This window comes from Alexandromys fortis, unplaced genomic scaffold (genome assembly GCF_014885135.2).
Source record: "Alexandromys fortis isolate MF-2015 unplaced genomic scaffold, M_Fortis_MF-2015_v1.1 scaffold_33, whole genome shotgun sequence".
Taxonomy (NCBI): domain Eukaryota; kingdom Metazoa; phylum Chordata; class Mammalia; order Rodentia; family Cricetidae; genus Alexandromys; species Alexandromys fortis.
In genome coordinates this window covers 11,771,500-11,795,118 of record NW_026067917.1, presented here as the reverse complement: position 1 = coordinate 11,795,118, position 23,619 = coordinate 11,771,500, and the positions used below count along the sequence as shown (strand labels likewise).

At 37.4% G+C, this 23,619-nt stretch overlaps 1 protein-coding gene across 1 annotated transcript in view; it reads right to left on the bottom strand.

Annotated features, from left to right (window-relative positions):
• The window catches only part of Lrp1b (LDL receptor related protein 1B), a 1,445,827-nt gene that overhangs the window by 520,545 nt on the left and 901,663 nt on the right, over positions 1–23,619 (bottom strand). The window contains 1 exon segment of the mRNA XM_050139953.1: positions 19,594–19,743. Within this exon segment, the coding sequence (XP_049995910.1) occupies positions 19,594–19,743 (150 nt within the window).

Here is a 23,619-nt window from a genome sequence, read left to right as displayed (position 1 = left end):
TTTATAAGGTTTGCTGCAGTCATGGTGTCTCTAGACAGCAATAGAAGATTGATTAAAAAATGTGGAATACATATTTTATTACTTGTGTACCTAAACATGAACATAATCCAACATCATAGCTAATGAGCAACTAAGAGATATTATTCCAGTTTTCTGTCTCCTAACCATGTAGAAGTTTCTAAGAGCTAGGTTTTGTCACTAGATTCTGTATAACTATAGTTACCTCTTTTATTTTTTGAATAGTTTATGACTTTCTAAAAATTTTTATTTATTTATATTTTTATGGAGCTATTCTTAACAATTTAAATTCTACAAGAAAACAAAAAATTATGCCTAAAAACCTCAAAATATTAATTAGTAAAAAGAAGATAATAGAGTATCCCTGGTTTTATTAATCTCCCCCCCCTTTAAGTGATTCAGCTTTTAAATCACTGTACTAAGAAATAAGGAAATGTAATCCTAGTACATAATCTTCAAATTGTCATCACTATATAGTCAGTCTTTTTAAAAAAATTGACATCTATGAGTGTAATGCAAAGAATTATATGCATACTTTACAAATAAATAAAGGAATTTTCCAATGTGAAAATATAGTTGATGAAAGTGTATTGGAAATTATTTTGTCATAAAGTTTATGTAACTAAAACCATTTTTGAAACTAATAGACAATATAGTAAATATAACCAGTCTTTGGGTTTTATTGGCTCATACCAATATTCCAAACATTTAAGAGGCTAAGTCATTGTCCCACCCCACCCCCACCATGATATAAATATTATTACTATTGAAGGAGATCAGGAATCATACGAGGAAACTGCTTTTTTTGACCACTAGGACATAGCCCATCTAGGGCTGTTGTTTACCCAGTATCTTTATGCCCTAGTAGAAAACTTTCACATAATAAATCACTGACAACAATCATAAACACACAGTTATTTCTAGGATCACCCAAACAGCAGAGATGTCCCTGTTGCACACATGTATTGTGTATGTATGGAGAGGAAAGGGGGAGTGACTTCTAAAAGAAGTACAATCATGTGATGTTAGTGAGAGTGATTAAATCACTGATGGGCTGATACAGGGATGAACAATTGGGTAAGAGTTTGAACCTAAGGAACCACAATGCTGGCAATTATAGCTAGAGCATCCATATCCCCTAAAGGACTGTGAAGATCTGGACAGAGTATTTATTCCCAGCAGTAGCGTGCACGAAACTAGGAGCAGACAAATCAGGGGGAATGCTTGTTGTCTTTCAAAACTCTGATCTCTGAAAGTAAGATAGCTCAGCAGTGCAAACCTGGGCTCTGTCCCCATGGCCCTGTGGAAGAAGAAAAACATCTCCTAAAAATCATCCTCTGACCTCTGCTGTGGAAGATCCCTTTACACTGTGTGAGGATGAGTTACTATTATTGGCTTAATAAAAAGCTAAACTGCCAAGAGCTAGAGAGAAGGTATATGCATGACTTCTGGAGAGAGAGAGAGCTCTGGGAAGGAGAAAGCAGAGTCATCAGCCAGCCAGCCAGATGTTGAGGAAGCATAATAGACAGTACAGAGTTAAGGTAACCGATCCATGTAAAAGAATGTAGATTTTAAAATACGGGTTAATTTGAGAGATGAACTAGTTAGAAACAAGCCTAAGCTATCAACCGAGGTTCACTAATTAATATGTCCCTGTGTCAGGAGTTGGGGGCTGGTAGTCCAGGAAAAAGCCTGTTACAGACCTACACCCCCACACACACACCTCACACTAAAGAAAAAAATTAAATATGTGTATTTTCTAAATCATCCCTCTCTCATAATCATCTCCAAAGGACCCTACCACTACTTCAAATTCAAAATTTTTTTATTCATTTTAACCTGAGTTTATCCTTTCACCTGGGTCTTATTTTTCTAATTCTCCAGTCTTATTACCTAATAATAACCATTCATTTGTTTACTTAAGTGATCCTGGCCATCAGCTGTGAGGAAAGATAGATAAAGGTGAAGAAGCATACAGCGGAGAAAGGGAGCACAGTCCCAGCATTGGCTTCTCCATATCTATGAGCACATATTTTAGATCGATTGTTCTTTGGAGAAGTATTTGATTCTATTTCGTGCTGAGGCTGGCACCTTTCCCGTTTCCAGCGAGTTCCACTGCTTCACACGTGACTGTAAGCCTTTCCCTGTATTTGCTCTCTCTGTTTTACCCTCACTAGGTTTGACTGTAGAAAGCAATGAAAGCTCTTGAGCCCGAAGAACTCATCTTGAACTTGTATCTACTTTTCACACTTCTCTGTATTGTGTTAAACTGAATATGACATAGAAATTCCCTAAACGGCTGCAAAATTAATGAGGAATAAATCTCTTTAACAAATATTTCTATTAGAAATGTAACCTGGAAAACAGTTTAATAAATCCAGCACTTCCACTCTCTAAATAGCTTTTATGGTATTTCTTTTAATACGTATTTTTATTTTTTTAATTAATTAATTTATTTTAATATTCTCTGTGCTTGCCTGAAAGGAGGGCAGGGAAAGGCACAAAGTAGGAAGTGGGTGGAAATCTAAATCAGGGTTTCTAGGATTCCATCCTGACCTGTCATCATCTGGGATTGTTTGAGAACACAGTGTTAGTTCCATCTCGGAGCTGAAGACCTGGTAGATACAAGGTGGGAACCTGTGTCTGCCACAGTGAAACACTTCCAGACTTATCTCCTGTGGTGATGCTGTGGCTTCAGTGACTTTACCTGAAACAACAGCCATGGGACTTGAGGAAATATGCTGGTTTCTCTCCTAGATAAGAGCCACTGCGTGGTTTTGGCCTATGGCATGACATTAAGAATATTTAAAATTTCTTCTTACACTATGTGTAGCTAAGGTTAGGATTCATGACTCTTCTGCTAACTAAGAAGCACTCGATCTTCAATTTATTCATTTAAGAAAAGCAGCAACCAGAATACCTTGGGGGTATTAAGAGGTTTTGCATTCGGGAAAAACTATCTAGCTCAGTGCTTTCAAGAAAGAGCTAATTGAAAAAGCTCTGTATACAAAATCCTTTTAAATGTGGCTGTTGTAGATGATTTCAAACAATTTCTAGCTTTCAGAAATATAGGGAAATAGACAAAGAGTACTACGTACTTGCAAATCACAGCGATATGTCATGAGCTTATTACCAGAATAAAATACCAGAAGCAGGCTAATTTTATAAAGAAAGAAGCTGATCTTGTTCAGAGTTTTAGATTTCACATAACAACGAGGTAGTTCTGTGCTGAGGGCAACCCCTGGTGTGTGATATCCTATCAAATAACAATAAGATTATACACAGAAGCAAGAAGAATATAGCTCAAGGCAGGAACCAGAGAGACAGAGGCAGGACTTGTTTCTCTTATCACAATTGTGTTGAGATAACTTGAGTCTCGGGAGAACTATCTTCTAGTGTCTGTTCTGTCCCCAGTGACCAAAAACCTTCCAGCAGTTTCAATTATTAAATGCATCAGAGCATCTTCTAATATTGCCAACTTAGGGACCAATCCCCTCAATACAGGAACTCTTTGAAGACATCAAAACCAGGGGAAAAATAAAAATATTTAAAGAACAAACAAGCAGGTATGAACCAGAAAGTAAAACAGAACAAAAATGAAATTATTTTTTCTGGGATATATTAATTATGAACTGACAAAAATAGTCTTCCGGGAAGGAGCTAATTTCGAAAGAAGATATGTAACAGTTTGGCAGACTGCAGAAGTCTCTACAAAAGAGAATGAGACTATTATTTATAATTATCCCAGTGCCATTGAATTTTGATGCTGTACCAATTGTGACTCGGGACCGCCCCTCCACCTGGGTAGGCAGAGGCAGCTGTGTCTGCACAGAGCAGCCATCAGCCTTCTAACCTCACAGTGAGGGATGGGCTTGCTGTGACTCATCTGAAGGGCTAAATCTGTTTCTGATGGCAGGGAGGAGACTAGAGGTTTCTTTTCCTTACCTTTTCCAAGTCTTAGTTCCTGGTTGAAAGAGATAGTCTGAAGAACAGCGAGGGAGGAGAGACGGCAGAGCAGGGCTCAGAGTTTGTTTTGAAGCTGTTGTGACCCTGAGCTGACAGAGATGGCTCTAAAGTCCTTGCAAGGCTTAGTTCTAGTGAGCAGCTTGCCTCTGTGAGAGCGCTGAGGTCTGAGTGTGAGCTTACATGGAGGGAAACTTGAAAATGACGGGTCATTTAATTGTTTAGGTTGATGACCTGACTGTGTTGTCAGCGTTTGTGAGATGGCGAAGGGAGAATGACCCTGAGAGAGAGTGTGGTCCACTGATAGAAAGAAGTCAGCTCTAAGATGTTGTAAGGAGGCCGGAGGGCTTGCCCCGGTATTTAGTAATTAAAAAAAAAAAAAAGTTACCTAGTGAAGACTGATGATCCTGAAGTCCACATAAAGAAAAGGAAGTTGCAGAATAGGAGGGAAGAAAGGAAAAGACCAGATAGCTCTGGTAACTAAGTAGACAACTGAACATTTTAATTACATGTGTTTAATAGATATAAATTTTCCACCACAGTTGTACATATTAGATTCTCGTGTCCTTCCACTTCCTACCATCCAATTATCAGGTTAATATAGAGTTGGTAGGCTTTGCCCTTTTCAAAAGAACAGTCTCCAAGTGTATCTGCTAAGTGTTGCACATGGTTCCAGCGTGTCCCTCCGAATATCATTTGGTAAAATTTAGCTCCAAATGTGAAATATTAAAAGAGTAGAAACTTACTTTGACTATAGAATTTAGAAGTAAGGCTTGGGGGATGATTAAGATTAGATAGGCCCCACATAAACAAATTCCGGTAGGTTTATCCTTAGAGGTGACACGGGGAGATACGCATTCATTGCTGTCTTTCAGAAATTCAGTGATGGTCACTACTTCGAACATCTTCCACCCGGAGTATCATCCCCAGATGTGGCCACTTACCCTTATATTCCAGATATGGAATCACAATCAACTCTCTTATTTAAAAAAAAAAATCTAAGATCACTTTGGTAAAGCAACATAAATAGAACAATCTCATCACCGTGACATTTGTAATTGCTTAACGCATTGCCATACCTACCTCTAAAGCATGGAAAGACCTTTTCAAACTCGGTGCAAACATACCTCTATTTGAGTATTTTCTATACCCTAGGACACTAGAACAAGTCAGCTGGTCTTCTGTGAGAGTAATTCTATGACAGCATTCATATTAATATAGCACTGTTTCAGTCTATCTCCTTGCTTAAAATAAAAAAAAAATTTTTTGTGACAAAAATTGCATCTTGCTCTCTTTTCTCTTTTCCTGCACTGAGTCTATCAATGCCAGAACCTGAGTGGGTTCGTGGATGCCCAAGAGTCATGACAGAATCCTCCTTGGGGCCTCACGAACTAGAGTGATGCTTCCTGCGGGAATGACTCTCCTTGTGATCTTCAGGGTTTTCTGCTTTTGGTATCAGTGTCCCTGCCTCATAGGTTAATACAGAGATTGTTTACAAGCCACTCGCTTGGCTTAGACGATAACTGGTAGGTATGTTGAATGAAACGAGGCAACAAAATATAATCTAAAACGTATGTTACTGTACTGATTACATAATCAGTATTGACATGGTTTTGCACACCTGTAAAGGTGGCAGTCCAGGCTGGAGTGGAGGTGAGGTAAGAGGATGGTGACTTCAGTCCTAGCCTTGTCTCAAATACAAAGCAAACAAAAGACAAAAACAAAAACAAACAAAAAAACAGACAAAGGGAACCATGGATGGGCGTGCACTACATTTCTGACTTTTACCCCCTTCCCTTGTGGCTACATATGGAAGGAGCTTTAGTCTTCCCAGTTAGTATACATTTGGAGAACATGCCACTGTGGAAAGTCACTTTGAAGTAAGAAAATGAAGGTGCCCTACATAAACTGTTTTCCAGCTTTACGATGGTGCAGAATGATCTACATTCAGCAGTCTCTGCCCTAAATATTTTGAATGCTAATCTGCTCCCAGGAGGTCACAGGAAGGCAGGCACTCTTCCTGGCACCTCACAGCTGGTGATGAGTTTAAGACTGCAGTCAGCCATATGATCCCCAGGGGAAGTCACCCAAGCTCCACAGCTGCAGGGCTCATGGGGCACTGTGTTCTGGAAGTCAGCTTATCACATTCATCATTTATTTAGGTTCATTCACACATCTGTGCAGTGGTGAGCTTGCTGTAAGCCCCCCATACCAAAGGGATCATCCCTGTTTTGGTGGCTGAAGATCAACAGATAGATATATAGAGTTCTCTGCCCTCACAACTGCTGCTTCCAAACAGAAAAGTTCCCCTTGCAGAAATGTTATAAACGTCCCTTGTGAAATATCCCTCTCTCCCACACACAGTGAAGAGAATGACTTATACCCAGGAGCTGGTGCTGAAATGTGCGCACACAAGCAAGCTTTCCCTAAAGCCCTTAGTTACTCCCACGTATTTCCAAGTCATTTCCTCATTATTTAAGTCTTTTGAAATCCCAGACTCCTTTCCTTTGTTAAAATGTTGTATAAGTCCAATTCTAACCACCTCACTGAGCTTCCTTTCTTTTCTGTGAATCCCATGGGTATAATGTGTTTTTCAGTTGTCGTTTCTTCCGTTCACCTCTCTGCTACTGGTTTAATTCACAGGCCACTGGGCAGTGAACCTAAGAGGGTACAAGAAAGCTTTTTCTCCCATTTCTGTAATTTCTGCTCATGAATTTTTTTGAAATTACCTTTCTTTTGTATTCATATTTTATTTATTTTCATTTTGCAGCATTGAGGACTTCAATCAAGGTTTCCATGTAGATTTTTCCTCACTATTGGAAACATCCATAAGGAAACATTGCATTTGTGACAAGCAAATTTCTTATGTAATAGTGCCCGGAGAATTAGAAAACTTAGGTCTTTGTTTGTTTTGAAGAACCAGCCTGCCTCTATCTTAGGCATAAAAGCCATCTTATAATTAAAAATATGGGTTTATTCCTGTTTATGATTAAGCCTCTGTTTCTCAAGGGTTGGTCTATGCTCCAGTTGTAACCTTACCTACAAATTTTTTTTTTTTTTTTTTTACTCCCGGTTGCAGGGATGGCAATAAGGTCTCTGTTTTAAAATATTATTTATAATCTTTTGCTACACGGCTTTTTCTCAAAGGGTTGTTATGGCTATGTTGTTATGACTACCTGTTGTTATAGTAGCCAGTCTGCAACCATGTCTTTGTTTCAGGAGTTCTTTAGGCCTAACTTGTTATGCTATGTTCTACTCTTATAACCCCACTTGGTTTACCAATCAAATGCCCCATTTGAAAATCCTTTCCATGAACTTCTTTATAAAAACCTTGTTTTCTTTGCCTCCAATGATGACCTCTTTTGAATGTTCCCTTAGGGAGAAGCAGCCCAGGTACATGTATAAAAATTAAAAAAAAAAAAAAAACCTTGCTTTAATTTATTTAGTCATGATGATTTGGATCATTGCATCTTTGGGATTAACATTTAGTTCTGAGTCTTAGGAATATTTATTTATTTACTTATTTAGTTAGTGGGGGAGGGAGAGTGTAGGTGCTAGGGATGGGATGCTTGCAAAATGAGACGAAAGTCTTGTGATTAAGCAATTATGATGAAGAAGGGGCTGATGAATGCCATTTGGAATGAAAGCAAGGAAGCTGGTGCCTCTGCATATATATCAAATAGGCGGATACAGAGGACCACCTCATCCACTGGCAGAATCTGGTGACTGAGAGTAAGGGGGACTGACACAGAGCTTATCAACTCATAAGCCAAAAATAGCTGGCTATAATAAATCCTGCCAGGAAGCTGTGCAAGTCACTATTGAACTCAAAAAGAACCACAGTTCTCTTTAGCCCACCCAAAAGGAAATAAAAAATGGGTAGATATAAGCAATTAGGTAAAATACTAGCACACAGTGGATTATTATATAAACATTAAAATAATGTCATGCAATTATTTATGAACCTAAAAGCAATGCTTATAAGAAAAATAAATAGAAAGTGAAATCACTTTGTAAATTTATTTTTAAATGTCTTGCATTTAAACCTTTCCACAAAGGTTTAAATGGTCAACTAAGAATTCTGATCTAATTATTGATTTATTTAGAGACATTGGTTCATGTAGGTGAGGCTGCCCTAAAATTGGTAGTGTGCACGGTTAAGGATGGTCTACCACTAATGATGTTCCTGCCTCTCTTATTCTAAAAGACATGTCTTTAAATACTAGTATGTTTTTCATCTTATTTTTTCCTTACAATTGTGTATACTAACATTAGTCATATAACTCTGCTTGGATTCAATTACTCTAAATTTTCTTTAGAGTGTATGTAATTCTTGAACATTTTTAAACACCAAATGAGAATGAGAAGCTATCATTACAGCCAGTTTGAACATGCTTTATATTATAAGGTTTCAATATTTTAAAAATTACATTAAGTGGCTGTTCTATCTTGGATAATTTAATGCTCTGTCATTATTAAAATATGAATGTCATTATAGCTAGTATCTAGCTCTTGACATTGCCAAATAATTAATACTGTAAAATTTACTGACTAGAAATATATATGAGGGTGTAAATATCAATACATTACTAAGAAAAAGGTTAAAATATGAATATTGTCATAAATAAGTGATCTTTGGTGCACCCATTTGCCATGTCCCTGTCTTTTCCGAATTATTTAATATGATATATTTATTCACTTGAAAAGGAATCCATTTAAAATCCCCCACATTAAAGCATATTTCAGGAAAAATGATGTCCATTTAAATAACCAGGCATTAAAATATTGTGTTATTACAACTCAGTACCTTGAAATTGAATTGGATGGAATTACAGCTTGCTCCCCTCTGTTCTTGAATCAGAAAATTGCTGTCTTTTTACAGGGCGAGCAGCACTCCATAATAGTGCTTTATTTTGTACTTTATTCTGCTATGAATGTGAGTGTACAAATAATTTGTAAAAATGAGCAAAACTTCACTTTTCCCTTGTATAGGAAGTCTCTGCAAGTGTCATGATTCATGCATCCAGAGTCCCCGTCTGTTACCTGGAAACCCACTACATATGGACTCGGTGTACTCGGAAAAAAAAAATCAGAATATTGCTCTGATGCAGTCGTTACTGCATCAGAATCCACAAATAAATAAAATGCTTTTACTTGGGATTTTAAATAAGATCTTATCTTATTTAAAGATTTCTTCCAGCAGCCCACACTGTCCTGGAAGACACTATGTGGCCTGAATTGCCCTCAGCCTTCCAATATATCTTCCATCTCAGCCTCTGGTGTCACTTCTTGGTGAGACTTTTGATATTTTACTGAGTTACTTGTTTACTTTTGAGAGAAATCAACATCAGGGGAAATCGTAATCCATGCCCACTTGTGTGATTGTTGTGGACTGCAGATGAAAATAACCACCTCAGAGGGAGCTTGTGTTAGAGCAATCAAAATGGGGGGACAGAGGAAAAAGAGCCTGTGGCGGCAGGTTTTGTCTTCCAGTTGGCTCCATCCTGGTTCTACCCTTCTTCTTCCTTATTTACTACATCACGAATCAATTATCTCTGGGAAACCTCGTCAAAGACACATGTAGCAGTATCTTTGATTATACCCATTGGCATACCGCAATCCAATCAAGTCCACAGTCAGCATTTGTCATCATATACACGAAGTAGAGCCCAACTTTGAATAGAATTCTCATATCAGACACCTGATGCATACAAATGAGGGGGAAATATATAATGTATAAAGAACTATTTTGCATTAAAATGACAGATATACAGCTTTTTTGCAAAAGGAAGAAAACATTTCAAGGGGCTGATCACGTGACTGTTCAGTCTAGAATAGGATTAAGGAAAATGGAAATTCAATTCAAATTTTTATGATTAGTTTCCGTGACTATGCAACTTTTTTGTTTCTATGTTATGTGCTAGTGCATTTGTAGGTTTTGTGTGTGTGTGTGTGTGTGTGTGCACGTGCATGCATGTGAAGCAATCCCCCTCGTATCCTTTAAGAAAGTCTCTCATTAGCCTAGTGCTCCATGGCTGTCTTCACATCTCCGATGCCAGGATTACAGGTGTGTCCCATGACACACACCCATGCTTTTTATGTGAGCTGCAGAGGTCAACTTCATTTTCATATTTTAATGTCAAGCATTTAAGGCTGGACTATTTCCCTAGCCCACTATGAAGCTTTTAAATGTTCTATTTTTAACCAATAGAAACATAAGAAATATTCCACTATAGATGGTCTCTAGTATTTACCCACTAAAGGCAATCCTGGGGATGATGAGGCAAATCCATATTTTAAAATTTATTTTTCTAAATTACAATGCTAGCCTACCACAAGTACTATTGTTTTATCATAGCCTTAACTATACTTTTTTCATTAAATTAATTATGGATTATCTACATGTAGAAAACACCCTCATAACTTTCTCCCAAATGTAGCATCTTAACAAATCAATTAAAAAGGAATAGTCTCACATTGATCCTTGAATCTTGCTCATATTTAATATATTTGCATTGAAAACTCCATAGAAAAATATGTCCTAAAAATGTAAATACATAGTTCTATGAAAGTTAAAAGTATTTATTGCCTCTTTTTCTCCATTACTTAGGATGCTACCAGAAGGGTATAGTTCAAACATGAAGCAATGTTAAATAAAGTTGTAATTATAGAGACAATTTAAACTGTATAATTTTTAACTTTACATTTTTAATTTACGTATTTATTATAACTGGTGGTATATATGGTGTTTGTGAGCACTGTGGAGATCAGAGAATTGTTGGTGTTTGGTTCTCTCCTTGCACCTTTGCAAGAGAAGAGAGTCAACTGGTCGTTGGCTTCTGTTGCACATACTTTAACCATCAGATTATCCTACCAGCTCTAACATTCTAATAGTATACTATATTGTGTTGATATCATTTATGAAAATAGAAAGTGAATTTAGTTGGAGCCTCCCAATGTTAAATTACAGAGTCCTTTTCAAAGACATCTAAAACGCCTGAACAGACCTGAAAATTATGTGATCCATGTCATCTAAACCAAGTATAGAGGAAAAGATCAACACTTGCTGTTTATCTTTAGTTTGAAAGAATATTACTCGGAAATTATGGTGTAATTTGTACATCCTGGTTTCTTTCCAAGATGAGTTAGTACCCATGGTATACGAGCAGGTGTCTGATCTAAGAGTTTAAATTTGAAAAATTCATTCTCAGTCCTGATTGAAAAGGGGTTATAATTATGTTATAGTAGTATTCTTGTCTGTGGTTCATCAGCTGCAGTCTAAGAATACTAAATGGAAAAATCCATAAATAAATCCTTTGTGACTTGTAAAGAGTGTGTTATTGTGTATGCTCATAATCTGAGCGGCTGATTACTCCAGTCAGGGCACAAGCTCTTCCTTGATCCAGTGTCTCCACACGTTATATGCTTCTTTCCCATTAGGCACTTAGCAGCCCTTTTGAGGATCACATTGACTGTCAAGCTTAAGTCCAAGAACGCTTATTTCACTTAATAATGACCTCAAAGCACAGACTAATGGCACCAGAAATTTGAATATGCCAAGAAGTCATCAAACTGCTTCTAACAAATAAAGTGCAAGTTCTCCACTAAATGAGGAAATATAAATATAATATATAATGAGAGCTATGCAGCAGAAATCTACTCTAGAACTTCTGAAGAAAAGTAAATTAATGTGGTTTGCTAGCACACTCAGACTACAAATGTATCAGGCAGAGTGTCTAATAAACCATCCACCTCATTTTATTTTATCTTGCAGGTTGTGTAGCATCTCAAACCATCTAAAAAAGGGCGGGGAGAAAACAGTAAAACATTTGGAGAGAAACAGATCTTATTTGCAGAAATGGATAGAATTTAAATTGCTGTATTTTACTATTAACTATTGTTATTGTCCTTATAATTACAAAATTAAACTTTTTTCTAAGTATGTATGCATAGGAAAAAATTGCAGTGTATATATAGGACTTTTTTTTATTACCAATGGTTTCAGGTATGGGGTTTTGGAAGGCTCCTGTGAGTTTAAAAGAAGAGTCTTACCCCAAAATCTGTTGTGAATATATAGGATTCTGATGTTTCCCATTCTAAATATTTTACCATTTCCTTTTAAATTAAAGTGGAGACATAAAGTAATTTATAATAATTGTTTCCCTATTTCAAAAATAGACCTTTACATTTGTGTTTTTAGTAGTCTAAACTTTGAGCAATATAAATCTTCATTATGAAAATGATTCCTGATAGTTACCATTCAACAGTCCACATGGGGAAATCACAACTTAAAGCTTCAGGAACGGCAAAGCTGAAATGATGGATTATTTATGTTAATGGCAATATTCTCTGGTCACTAATTATCATTTGATAACAAAAAAGTACCAGGATGCAGCCTGCAGCTTGTATTTATCCAGCTTGCTAGACAATTAGCATTAAGAAGAGCAACATGTCAGAACAGAGCGTTCTAAGGTGACTAAAATTGCTAGAAAAATATCACAGATAGTCCTTTATAGATTTCTCATAGACTTTTAATGTAAATTTTGATGGGCTATTACTTCTTATTAATGCTGGTTGAATACTTAGAGAAGACAACTGTGCACTGTACTTAGTGCCGGGCAAATTGCCTGGTTATACGTCATATATTACTGTTACTTTAATGAATGGTGTTATGGCAATTAGAAGACTGATGGCGTAGAAAATGTAAGTAAGATGTATTTGGAGCTCCTTGAGCTAAGTGACATTGTCCCGATATTCTTCAGCAAAGCATCAGCGAAGATTTAAAAACAAAAATCACTGAAAATACAAAGTGTGATTATAGTACATTTAAAATAAGATGTATTCGGCTGGGTAGCATGTCAGATGTGTCTGATGGTGAAATCAAACAAGAACTAGGGCCACACAACTGACAGCAAAAGCTGGTAACCAATAAGTTGATACTGATCACTGGCTGTACATTCTTTCTCTGCATAAGTCATTATTAAATCATGCTTAGCATATCACTATTTTTACATCAACCTCAAGTATACATATAACAGAAAACTAAACTAAACTAAATTGCATCTAAAACTGGCAATTAAAGCAAAATTAAAAAATGACCACTTATATTATTTGCAGCTTCTAGTGGTAATGTTTTAAAGCAGCAATCTTGTATTTGCTGTTTCTGGTAGTTAAGAATAGAAAGGTGACAAAACTGCCTTTAGAAATTAGTGGGAATTTGAAGTTCAGTCATTAGCTTCACAGAGCTTCAAAGATGTTAACCATTTCTTTCAAATGTGAATCTCATCTGAGCAGTTGAAGTCCCTGCTCACTGGAAACCAGAGGAAGCACCAACAAGCCTGTGTTTCAGGGGTAGAACTCAGGAAATACATGGAAAGCTAACACAATCACCTTGAAAGAGAATTATTTAAAGGCCCAATGAAGCTTTACAACATAAAACTGTAAAATGACTTAAGCAGTCTGGTTAGTTCAAATGGCACTTGTTACCCTTCCTGTAGTATCTCTTCATGGTTTTCCTCGGATGCCCCTGTCTTCGGGAAGCCCTCTGTAGACTCACTGCAATTATCATCCTTGCCACAAACTTATCACCTACTTGCTCTGTTCTCCACACACCCACCAACTCCTAACCATTACATCATTTACATCTTCTTTATTATCTACCTTCTTTGTTACTGGGCAAGCTTTGTGACATCAGTGTTCCACTCTCCATAAACAACAGTGATTGGTATATAGAGGAGGCAGTGAGACAGAGCTGCTGAATGAGTGAAAGAAACATTGAACAACTCTCAATAATCATAGCTCCTAGGGGTAGGAGCTCTGAATCTGTCTGTTATATTCTCTTGTAAGACTTTATCTCAACAACAGGCAGATGTTGAGACAACAACAAGATGTCTCTATCAACAGATACCTCATGCAAAATGTAATGTTTAATCTAGGTACAATCAACTGCCCTTGTTGCATACTTCATGTCATTTGTCACATCTCACAATATAAATATCTGACTAATATTTTCCTAAGAAAGAATGATCTCTGGTCATATTTTAAAGATGTGAGATCTTAAATAAATGTCTGGACTATTCATCTTGAAAATTGAAATGTCTGCTACAAAGGTTAATATTTCTTATGATAAACATAATTAGAGCTGAGAAGGGAATGATCATACACAGGATAGTTGTTCCCTGCCATGCACGTCCAGATACTGGAGCTTAGAGTCAGTTTTGGCTTACTGTAATGGAGGGAATATTTGATTTTATTATTCTGACTGACTGATTCCCTGTCTGATTTCATCAGGCATTTGAATCTGTTCACAAAGGAATGAATGTTCTGGACAGAATAAGGTACAAATTAGTTAATCAGTCGCTGTGTATATACTTCCCAAAAGATTAACAACTTAACACAATAAAAGCTGCTTTTTCTCACATGATCTCCTGGGGCAAGGATTTGGAAACAGCTATTTGAATTTCTGCTTTGCAGAATCCATCTGAGGTTTCTTTAAGGCCATTCGTTTGTACTGTCATCTACAGAGTTTCTGACCAGTCTAGAGCTCCTGATTTCAAGATGGACGGCAGACATCCCTTTAGGTGAACATCTGTTTTTAATCTGTGTGCTCTTCTCCACAGGGCTGGTTAGATAGTCTCATGAAGGTGGTCTGGCATTGCCGTAGGAACAGATCTAAGAGACAGGACAAGCAGGAAGCCTCATACAGTTTAGCCTAGTCTGAGAGGCATGAATCAGTACTTCAGCCCCATTCTATTTATTCAGAAGGAGTGCCACACTCAAAGACAAAGAAATTAAGCAGTATTCATTGTGTGTGTGTGTGTGTGTGTGTGTGTGTGTGTGTGTGCTTGCTTATGTGTGTATGCATGGAGCCCAGAGGTCAACCTTAATTATGGTTCCTCCGGCGCTGTTCACCACATTTTTGAGATAAGGTCTTTCACTCACCTAGGACCCACCAAACAGACTAGGTTGGCTGGACTCACATGCCAGACATCTATTTGGTTCCCACCCCTAGCTCTGTACCTACAAGCATAAGGCAGGCACTGTGCCTAGCGTGTCACTTGAGTATTGAGGACTTTTATTTGGTCCTTATGCTTATATGTGACAAGCACTTTAGCATTTGAGACCTCGCCCGGGTTCTAAACTCTAGCTTTGTGTAAATCCTGGTATCTGTCATGTTGGTTTTCAGATCTATCATATATGACTTTGTTTTGATCTGGACAGTACCAGATACCCAACATTTCCGACCTCTCTCCAATGTTATTTGTGTACCTTACTCTAAGTACATCTGAGGCTCCCAGTAGTTAGAGTTTACAAGTTTTGAAAATTAAAGATCGATGAGAAATGTGAGAAGACATTTTTATCTCAGTTTGAGGAGAACCACTCTTACATTTTAGTTAAATGCAAACTTCAGTTATTTACTGCCTGTTACTTGTATAGTCAGTCTGGGGAGGCAGTGTGAGTTTGTACATATGTATTGCTTGGCAGCGAGACAGTTTCTTTGTTCTCAGGATGTGCAATTTAAGTATCAGTGTGAGGAAATTTTCATTTAAACGTTTTAAGTTATATAATCCCCTGGACCACTTTGAGGCCTCTGCTTCAATTGTTTGTTTTCTTTCTTATGGCTACAGCCTTCGTCCTCAGCAGGCAGCCGTCCATGCCTTTGTTCTGCTTTCCCTCAAATTGAAAGAGTGCAGCCTCTGAGGAAGCAGGGGAAGCCTGCCCAGAACGTTAAGACGGGAGCTTGCTGGGAAACCAGACATTCCCACCCCACTTCTGTTTAATTATGTTCTTTACGTTTAAGAACATGAGCTGCTGTAACCAGTTAGTGAGCTGCGTTCAGAGATTTTAATGGCTGCTGTTCCACTGATTTTGATCAAGCTTTGGTGGTAGGGAGGAGCATAGACACACAGACATCCCTTTGCTAAAGGATTTCAGTTTTTGCCAACTCCTCTTCTGAGTGGCTCTGACACAATCAAGGCTTGTGATCATCCGAACATTTTCTTCCATGCTGTCAGTGAACTTTTGTTTACTAACAAACTACTAACCCTCACTTTTGCCAAAATAGAGAACTTAACTTTCTCCATTTTTTGAGACTTCATCCATAATATCAAGTTTGTAAGTTTAACAATTGTTTCCTCTTAAGAACAGCTTCAGAAGTGTTAGCAGAGGGAGTGGAAGCTGCTAAAGACTTTCATTTATCTAAATGTCATGGTTTGTACAGGATTATGAAGACACATATTGAGAGTGTAAAAAGTCAATTTTCTCGAATTGTCATGACTTTTTAAAACATTTCTCATTTTTTGTTTTCCTACATTTTCTTTGTTATTTGGTTTGATATAAGTTATGCAGGTATTAAGTTTAGAGCACAATGTGAATGATTATTGTGACACTTTCATATTTGCTTTGGCTTGATGTTTCACATATGCTAAGGTGCCCATAGGGAGCATGCTGCTGCTTTGACAATGTCCAGTCATGTAACTTGTAGAAGGCAGGTGGGCATCACACCTGCCATGTGGAGCGTAGATGCAGGGGGAACGAGGACCCATATTCTTCAAAACAATAGTGAGTTGAAGGCCAATTCTGGCTAAAGAATTGTCTCACAAAACCAAATCAACAAAAANATATATATATATACACACATATATGTATATATATACACACACATATTTATCGTGTGTGTGTGTGTGTAAAAGCACAAGGAGAAAACAACATTAACTCTAAAATGTGTGACTTAGCAACCTGGGTCTCAATCACGTGTGTTGTATGTGAGTTAAATATATGTGAGTTGAGTATGCCTGTGTGTACGTTAGTATATATACGTACGTTTATTACATGCCTGTGTATCTGTGTGTAGACAAGGGGAACAGTACCAACACTGAGCTATGTGACATAATGTTCTTAGAGACCTGGATGAATTAAGAAGAGCCTAGGAGATGAATCCAACTCAGGTCTGTGTATTTCTGTCCTGGCTTTTTCAGAGAGGAATAGATCTTGAGGACCCTGCATAATGAACAGATTAATTCACTGATAGAAGCACAATCTGAATAAATGAGCAAGAGATAGCAGACTGTCCTCCTAATTCATGTGGGCTAGTCACTGGGGCTGCTTCTCAGCCATGTCTGTACCTGCTGATAATGTTCCTCTGTACCATGAGGTGACCAACCCCAGCACAAGTCCAGAATCAACGTAGCTAACTAGTCCCCATAAAGAGAACCATTGAAGCCAAAATATAACCTTATTCCTTTAAGTTGTTTACATTAGTCATCCTGTCACTAGAACATTAAACATGACTAATAGCATTATAAATGGTACAAGAAATCCCCAAATGCCAGGAAATTAATAAAATAGTAATATTTTAAAGAAGGTTCTTTACTTGTAAGTATAGATCTATTTTTGAAAATTCTCAAGTTGAAGAAATTACTGAGAAAAAACAAAACTGCCAAAAAAGGAAAAAAGTAAGCTAGAGATCAGAAACAACGCCAGAAGAAAGACACTGAAACCAAGTAGGTAGGTAATAATGCACTAGAGGCTCATGAAGCTTCTTGTGGACACAAAGGTTCTTGCACCTACGTATTATTAGGTGAACTATGAATGTTTAACACACAGGGGTCTCTTCTCAATGGAGGAAATAAAATACCTGTTTTCCTGTCCTACAGGCAAGGAATGGATTCTGTTAAGGATCTGCTGACCTTTGTGCTATCTGCAGAAACAGACCTTTGCCATTGGGTTATCAAGGCAGATCTTGCCCAAATTCTCTAAAATGGTTATCCCAGACTGCTTCTTCCCTAGTCCCTTGCCAAACAAAGTCACATGTACTTTGTAGCCTGCTGACCTCTAGGCCATCAGAGAAAACTAGATTCTAGGACAGAACAGACCCTCATGGTCACATGTATTTTGGTATTGTGCACCCGGAATTGGATTGTTGTCTAGAAACCTTTTTCCCAAATTGTGCTGTGTTTTAAACACACAAATGATGAACTTCCTGGCTTTAGACTCTCCATAGTCTGCTCTAGGTTGAATGAAGTTTATCTGACAGGGTTTTCATTCCAGTCTCTTCGAGAGTACACTTCTCTGCCTGGATACCTGTAAGGGTCCCACTCAAAAGTCAAGCATACAAAACTAAAATGTACCGAGAACTGAATTTGACACTTATGCAGAAATCAGCACTTTTATAATGGACATTTGCTTATATTTTCCGGGGTTTTATAATATATGCATATTGTATATGTGTCACTATAGCATTCGAGGACAAGTGAGAACAATCTCTTTTTTGCGCTCTTCATGAGAAAGTGGGACACCATTCTGTCTTAAGTAATTTTTAAATGCAAAATTTTTTTCATTTTCATTAACTCTTTTTTTTTTTTTTTATGTGAGAGACGTTCTCATTATAACACAACCTGGTCTCAAACTCACTAGCTAGGTGGTACATGGTGGTCTCCAACTTACAATTTAGCCCAGGCTAGCCTGGAATTCAGCATTGTTCAGCCTTCTATTTTTGAGGAAAAACATATGCTATTATATCTGACTTTTATTCGTGCAGCAGTCATGACTGGAAATAAAGGTAATGTGCCTAGAAAATACATTTTAAAGTAATTCTCCCTCATGAAATGGTATGCTATCATTTACTAATGTGCTCATAGTCATTACCAAAACAAAGCAAACAAAACAACAGCAAAATACCCTTATAATAGATTTATGAACAAATGAATGTGATGGAATACTATGGGAAGTAGAATTTCTATAAATTCAGGATCCAATTTGCTAATACATATTAAAAGACATATTCAAGTTGAACTTTTTAAGATGGTGTAAGATTTTGTTATGCTCTTTGACATATCCTGATGTTTGGAACTATAAAGATGGATCTTATTCCTCATTTCTTGTCACATAATACAGCAATTGATAAGCCAGACAGGGCATTCAGTCTTATAAGTTGACCACATGGGACCATCCAAACAACAAAAAACCCTCACCAAATGACAGTTCTGTATGGGTACCACCTCTTATAGTTTACAGATTACATGAAGCTATCTTTAAAAGGAAAACTAAAATTCCAAAACCCAGCTTATAACAGCAGTACAGCCATATTGACTATCTGTTTTTATAGAAAACATCCATTCTGATGATTTTCTAAATCCTCCATAACACTGAACAGAATGGATAAAAATGAAAGTTGGTCAACAGAATCTGCCCGCAAGGCACAAGAGTTCTGGGTAGAGAGAGTGATTTTAGTCATTGGTCAGATGATGATGACGTGGTTTTCATTTTCATGCTGCAAAAACAGATGGGCTAGATTTGACTGCACTGGACAACATGCCCACCATTTTCCTGAGAGCTGCGATAGAGCCCAGCAAAGGGTCAAACAGAAGCACAATCCACACAGAGCTGAAAACTGATAACTAAGTGAAGTTCATTTTAGCACCAGTGCTAAGTGTCTAATCTGGATAATTGTAAAAGGGTGTTTTCTAAAGTTAAGACGTGAGAAAAAATTCACAGAGATGTTCAGCTTGAATGTGTCTTTGTTACTAATGAAGCAGTAACTTTGCTAGGCTTTTATTAGGTCATAATCAATCAACTTCTAATCAATAAGATTCAGCGAATCACTGCACTTACCCATGATGGTTAAGGCTGTAGCTTTTTTTAATTCTTCTTTCATCGACTCTATTACTTCTAAATTACCCCCATCCAGGTTGCATCGGTTTATGGTTCTATTTCCGGAACTGATCCAATAAAGCTTATTCTCCATATAGTCTATCGATAGACCTGTAATTAAATTAAACAACTTAAACATAATAGCAGTCAGTCAAAATGCAATATTCACTTACCGTCTCCTGATTGGAGGGAAAAGTAGTTTGAAAGTTCACGTTTTGTTCTCGGAAAATAAGACTTGGCTAAGAGGAAGCTAGATATATGGTGCCTTCACTGGCGGGTATTAGACTTTTATAGGCAGCTTTGCAGTAGCTACTGATGAAAGTCATTATGACATTGAACGGGATGTCAGCTCCATTTTACAGACAAGGAAACTAATACCCGGGAAGCTACGCTATCTGTGCTCTCAGCACAGACATCTGCAATCGCTGATATGTTCCACATAATCACAGGTCACACTGAAACTTCTGTGTACACCCATGCAGGCCACTGAGCCCACTGTGCCGCAACTTGTGGACATGTGTTCAGGGGTGGCAGCAGACCATTCCAGAGATCACCCCCGAGGATGAACAAACCATGTAGTTTTTCCAAAACAAACAAACAAGGGGATGCGGGATAGGAACATGTAAAGAGATTGACAGGAGTTCAAGAGTATTATGAGGGTGAGATGTCGCTGGACAAGTGCTCGAATCTAGTGAGTTACAGGCCAGAGTGGACTAAGGTTTTGGTGCCATTCCGCCATTCCACACCAGAAACCAACCAGCTCCCCTGCATGAAGTTTCCCCTGTAGACGCTCTCGGCTTCTGGGAGAAACTGCAAAAGTTTACCCATAAAACCACAATGCCAAAAATCAGGCGTTATGGAAAAGTAGTTGTTAGACACTTTTTTCTGAAGACGACAATCAGGTGATTAATTTTAATTACTAAGAAAAGTAGTTAAAAATAACAACAACAAATAATAATAACAACAATACATGGTAGTTATAATATTTTCGGATGAAAGTCTTCACAATGCAGTTTAAGAAAGTCAGCATGACCCTTCTGCAGACTCTGTGCCACCTGGGTATACTGTGTCTGGTAGTAATCAGATAAAACAATATTTTCAGACCTGGCTCTTGCTTTGGCATCTGTCTAATGATGTTAAGGTAATACAAAGAATTAAATCACATTATCCAGTTATAGAGAATCCTTTCTCTATGTGCAGTCTGTCTATGCTGACGAGGAATCCAAATTGCATCTGACAAGTCATGTCAAAGCCCCAGAGAGCTGCATTTTTACATGGCTGTTTCTGTCCTCGAGGTCTGTCAGCTGAACTGAGGGCTGGCATTTTGCCCTTGGTTTGAAGGCGAGAACTGTTACAAGTCCACACAGGGAAGCCTCTGTTAGACTTCCTAAGATGTAGTGTCTGAAGGCAGTACATCATATTGTGACCTCTTTATCTATGGACTCAAGGGACACATTTCTTTCAGGGCCATGTGCCAGAAAAAGCTATATATGGGAAAGATAAAATTTTAACTGATCATATTTCTGTCTTGACTTTGGCTAGAAAAAAAGAAACGAAAGAGTCAGAATTGTGAGCCATCGCCGCTAGTCATAAAAGGATTGTATCCACACTATCCGTTTTAGTCTAGCATTGATAGACTAATCTATTATTTTCTTTCCTCTGGAATATTGAAATCAATACTCCAGCCTTTCTTAGAGAATGTATTTGCTTAAGTTTCTTTAATTTCCTTTTAGGAGGAAAGGTGAGCTTTCATATTATACATGCCTGACTCCAAATTAACCCTCATTGGCTGAACTTCTCGGCCACTGCATACTCTTCAGTCTCTGAAGTACGTGTTATTAAATGTGGAATTCAGCAGAAAATTGAATGAGAATTGGGCCACTGAATTCCAGTGTCTATTATTCAGTCACCGCTTCTGGGCAGTATGTACACACAGAAAAGGGGCTCTGTCACAATCAGCTGATTGTATGGTACCCTCAAAATACAATTTGTTAGCAGAAAATGGATTCTTTAATTAAATATATTATAAAAACTGTAAGCTGACTAAAAGGACTTCTTCCTGAAGTAAGGCATGCTCATAGATGAACAATTTAGTATTAATTACATATTTATTTCTCTATCTATCTTTGTGGTACTCCAGACTGAATCATAAATTCACTCTACCAATTGTCAACTAGTTTTGTTTTGGCAGGGTCTTGCTATATTTCCCAGAATTCCCTGAATCTTGAAACCTCCTGCCTAGGTCTCTTTAAATACTGAGATTAAAAGTGGATGCGAGGGAGCTGGGGGGGGTGGGGAGATAGTTTAGCTAGTAATTTATCTGTCAAGCAAGTACGAGGACTTCAGCGTGACAAACAGAACCCAGATACAACAGTCAGATGTGGTGATGTTTTCTCATAATTCCAGTGATGTAAAACAGAGACAGGTGAATATATGGCCAGAACTACTCTTATTGGTGAGCTATGGGCAAGTGAGGGGGTCCTATACCAAAAAAAAAAACATGAGGTGTACACTTAAGGTGGACGTCTGGACTGAGACATGTGTGTACAAAAATACATATACACACACCTTCACATATATATTCATACACACCCACAATAATAAAGTAAAAGTTTGGGCCAAAATGTCTAGTACGATGGAATTTTAAATATGCATTACTTGCATCTAAACAGCATGAGGAATTGAAGGGAAAGGAATAGTCACTATGTTTACTTGTATGGCTTAGGTTTTCCCAAATCTCTTGGGGATTAAACAGTTCCAGAATAACAGCTTTAAAATTCACAAAGTGTCTTTCATAATCTATGTACTTATTAGGTAAATGCCACTTAGACATTTAATTTCTTTCTTTTCTCTTGTTAAGAAGGTAAGTATATTAGTCAAATGTATGTTTATTGTTGAGTGTGTTCACTTCTTTATTTTATTTGTTTGTTTGTGTGTTTGTTTTTTCCAAGTGTTTCTCTGTGTTGCTTTTGATGTTCTGAAACTTACTCTGAATACCAGGCTAGCCTCTAACTCACAGAGATGCTCCTGCCTCTACCTCCAAAGAGCTCAGATTGAAGGTGTACACCAACACTGCCTGATCATTTCCTTGTTTAAAAAATAGAATTGAAATCCTCTCAGATTCTGTTATGAATTTAAGACAATGGGAAAAAAAAAAAGGCCAAAGACAGAGTTCAGCTGGTAAAGGCTTATACGACTAGTGATCTAAGTTTGATGACTCACAAAAAGTAGATGTTGGCTCTGTAAAATTTTTCTCTGACTTCCACCCTGGATCCATAGGATGTATACCCGTGCACATTTATCATGCATGCATAAACAATGACTAATTAAATTTAAAATAAATTTGTAAAGTCTGTTTTACATATACTAATATATGTTCAAAAAGACGTATTGATATGCATGCTTTCACGTAATGAGTTTTTCACTTGTAAAAAAAAAAGACTGAATTATGGACTGAAGTCCTGGAACCATTGAAAACTAAATTAACAATTGTACTTATTGAAACAATTTCTGAATCATATCATGCTGTTCTCTTATCTCAAAGGATAAATTGATAAGGAGTGAAGTAATAGCCATTTAATGCAACCAAAAGTAGTTAGCAGTGTTAGAATGTAAAATCAATTGCTATGAGAAAACAGGTCAAATGTGAGAATGTTTGCTAACCTTTCTTGGAATGTATAGAGAGAAAGACAATTATGCTACAACTTCACAGATAGAATGCGTCATACAGCTAGATTAACATAGACACTCAAACAACTGTTTGCCTGGTTTAGTGTGATATTTTTATTTATGATTTTACTATAATGAAGTAAGCTAAAATCTTAAAAGACTTTCTTTAAAAATACCAATGTCATTATAATCTCCTTCTAGAAAACAGTCATCAAGATCATGAGGACCTTGTTATCGGAAAAGGAAACCTAGATTAAGCAACACAGTAAGAGTAAGTAAGAAAAAGTCATCACCAAAATTGAAAAACAGTATAAAACG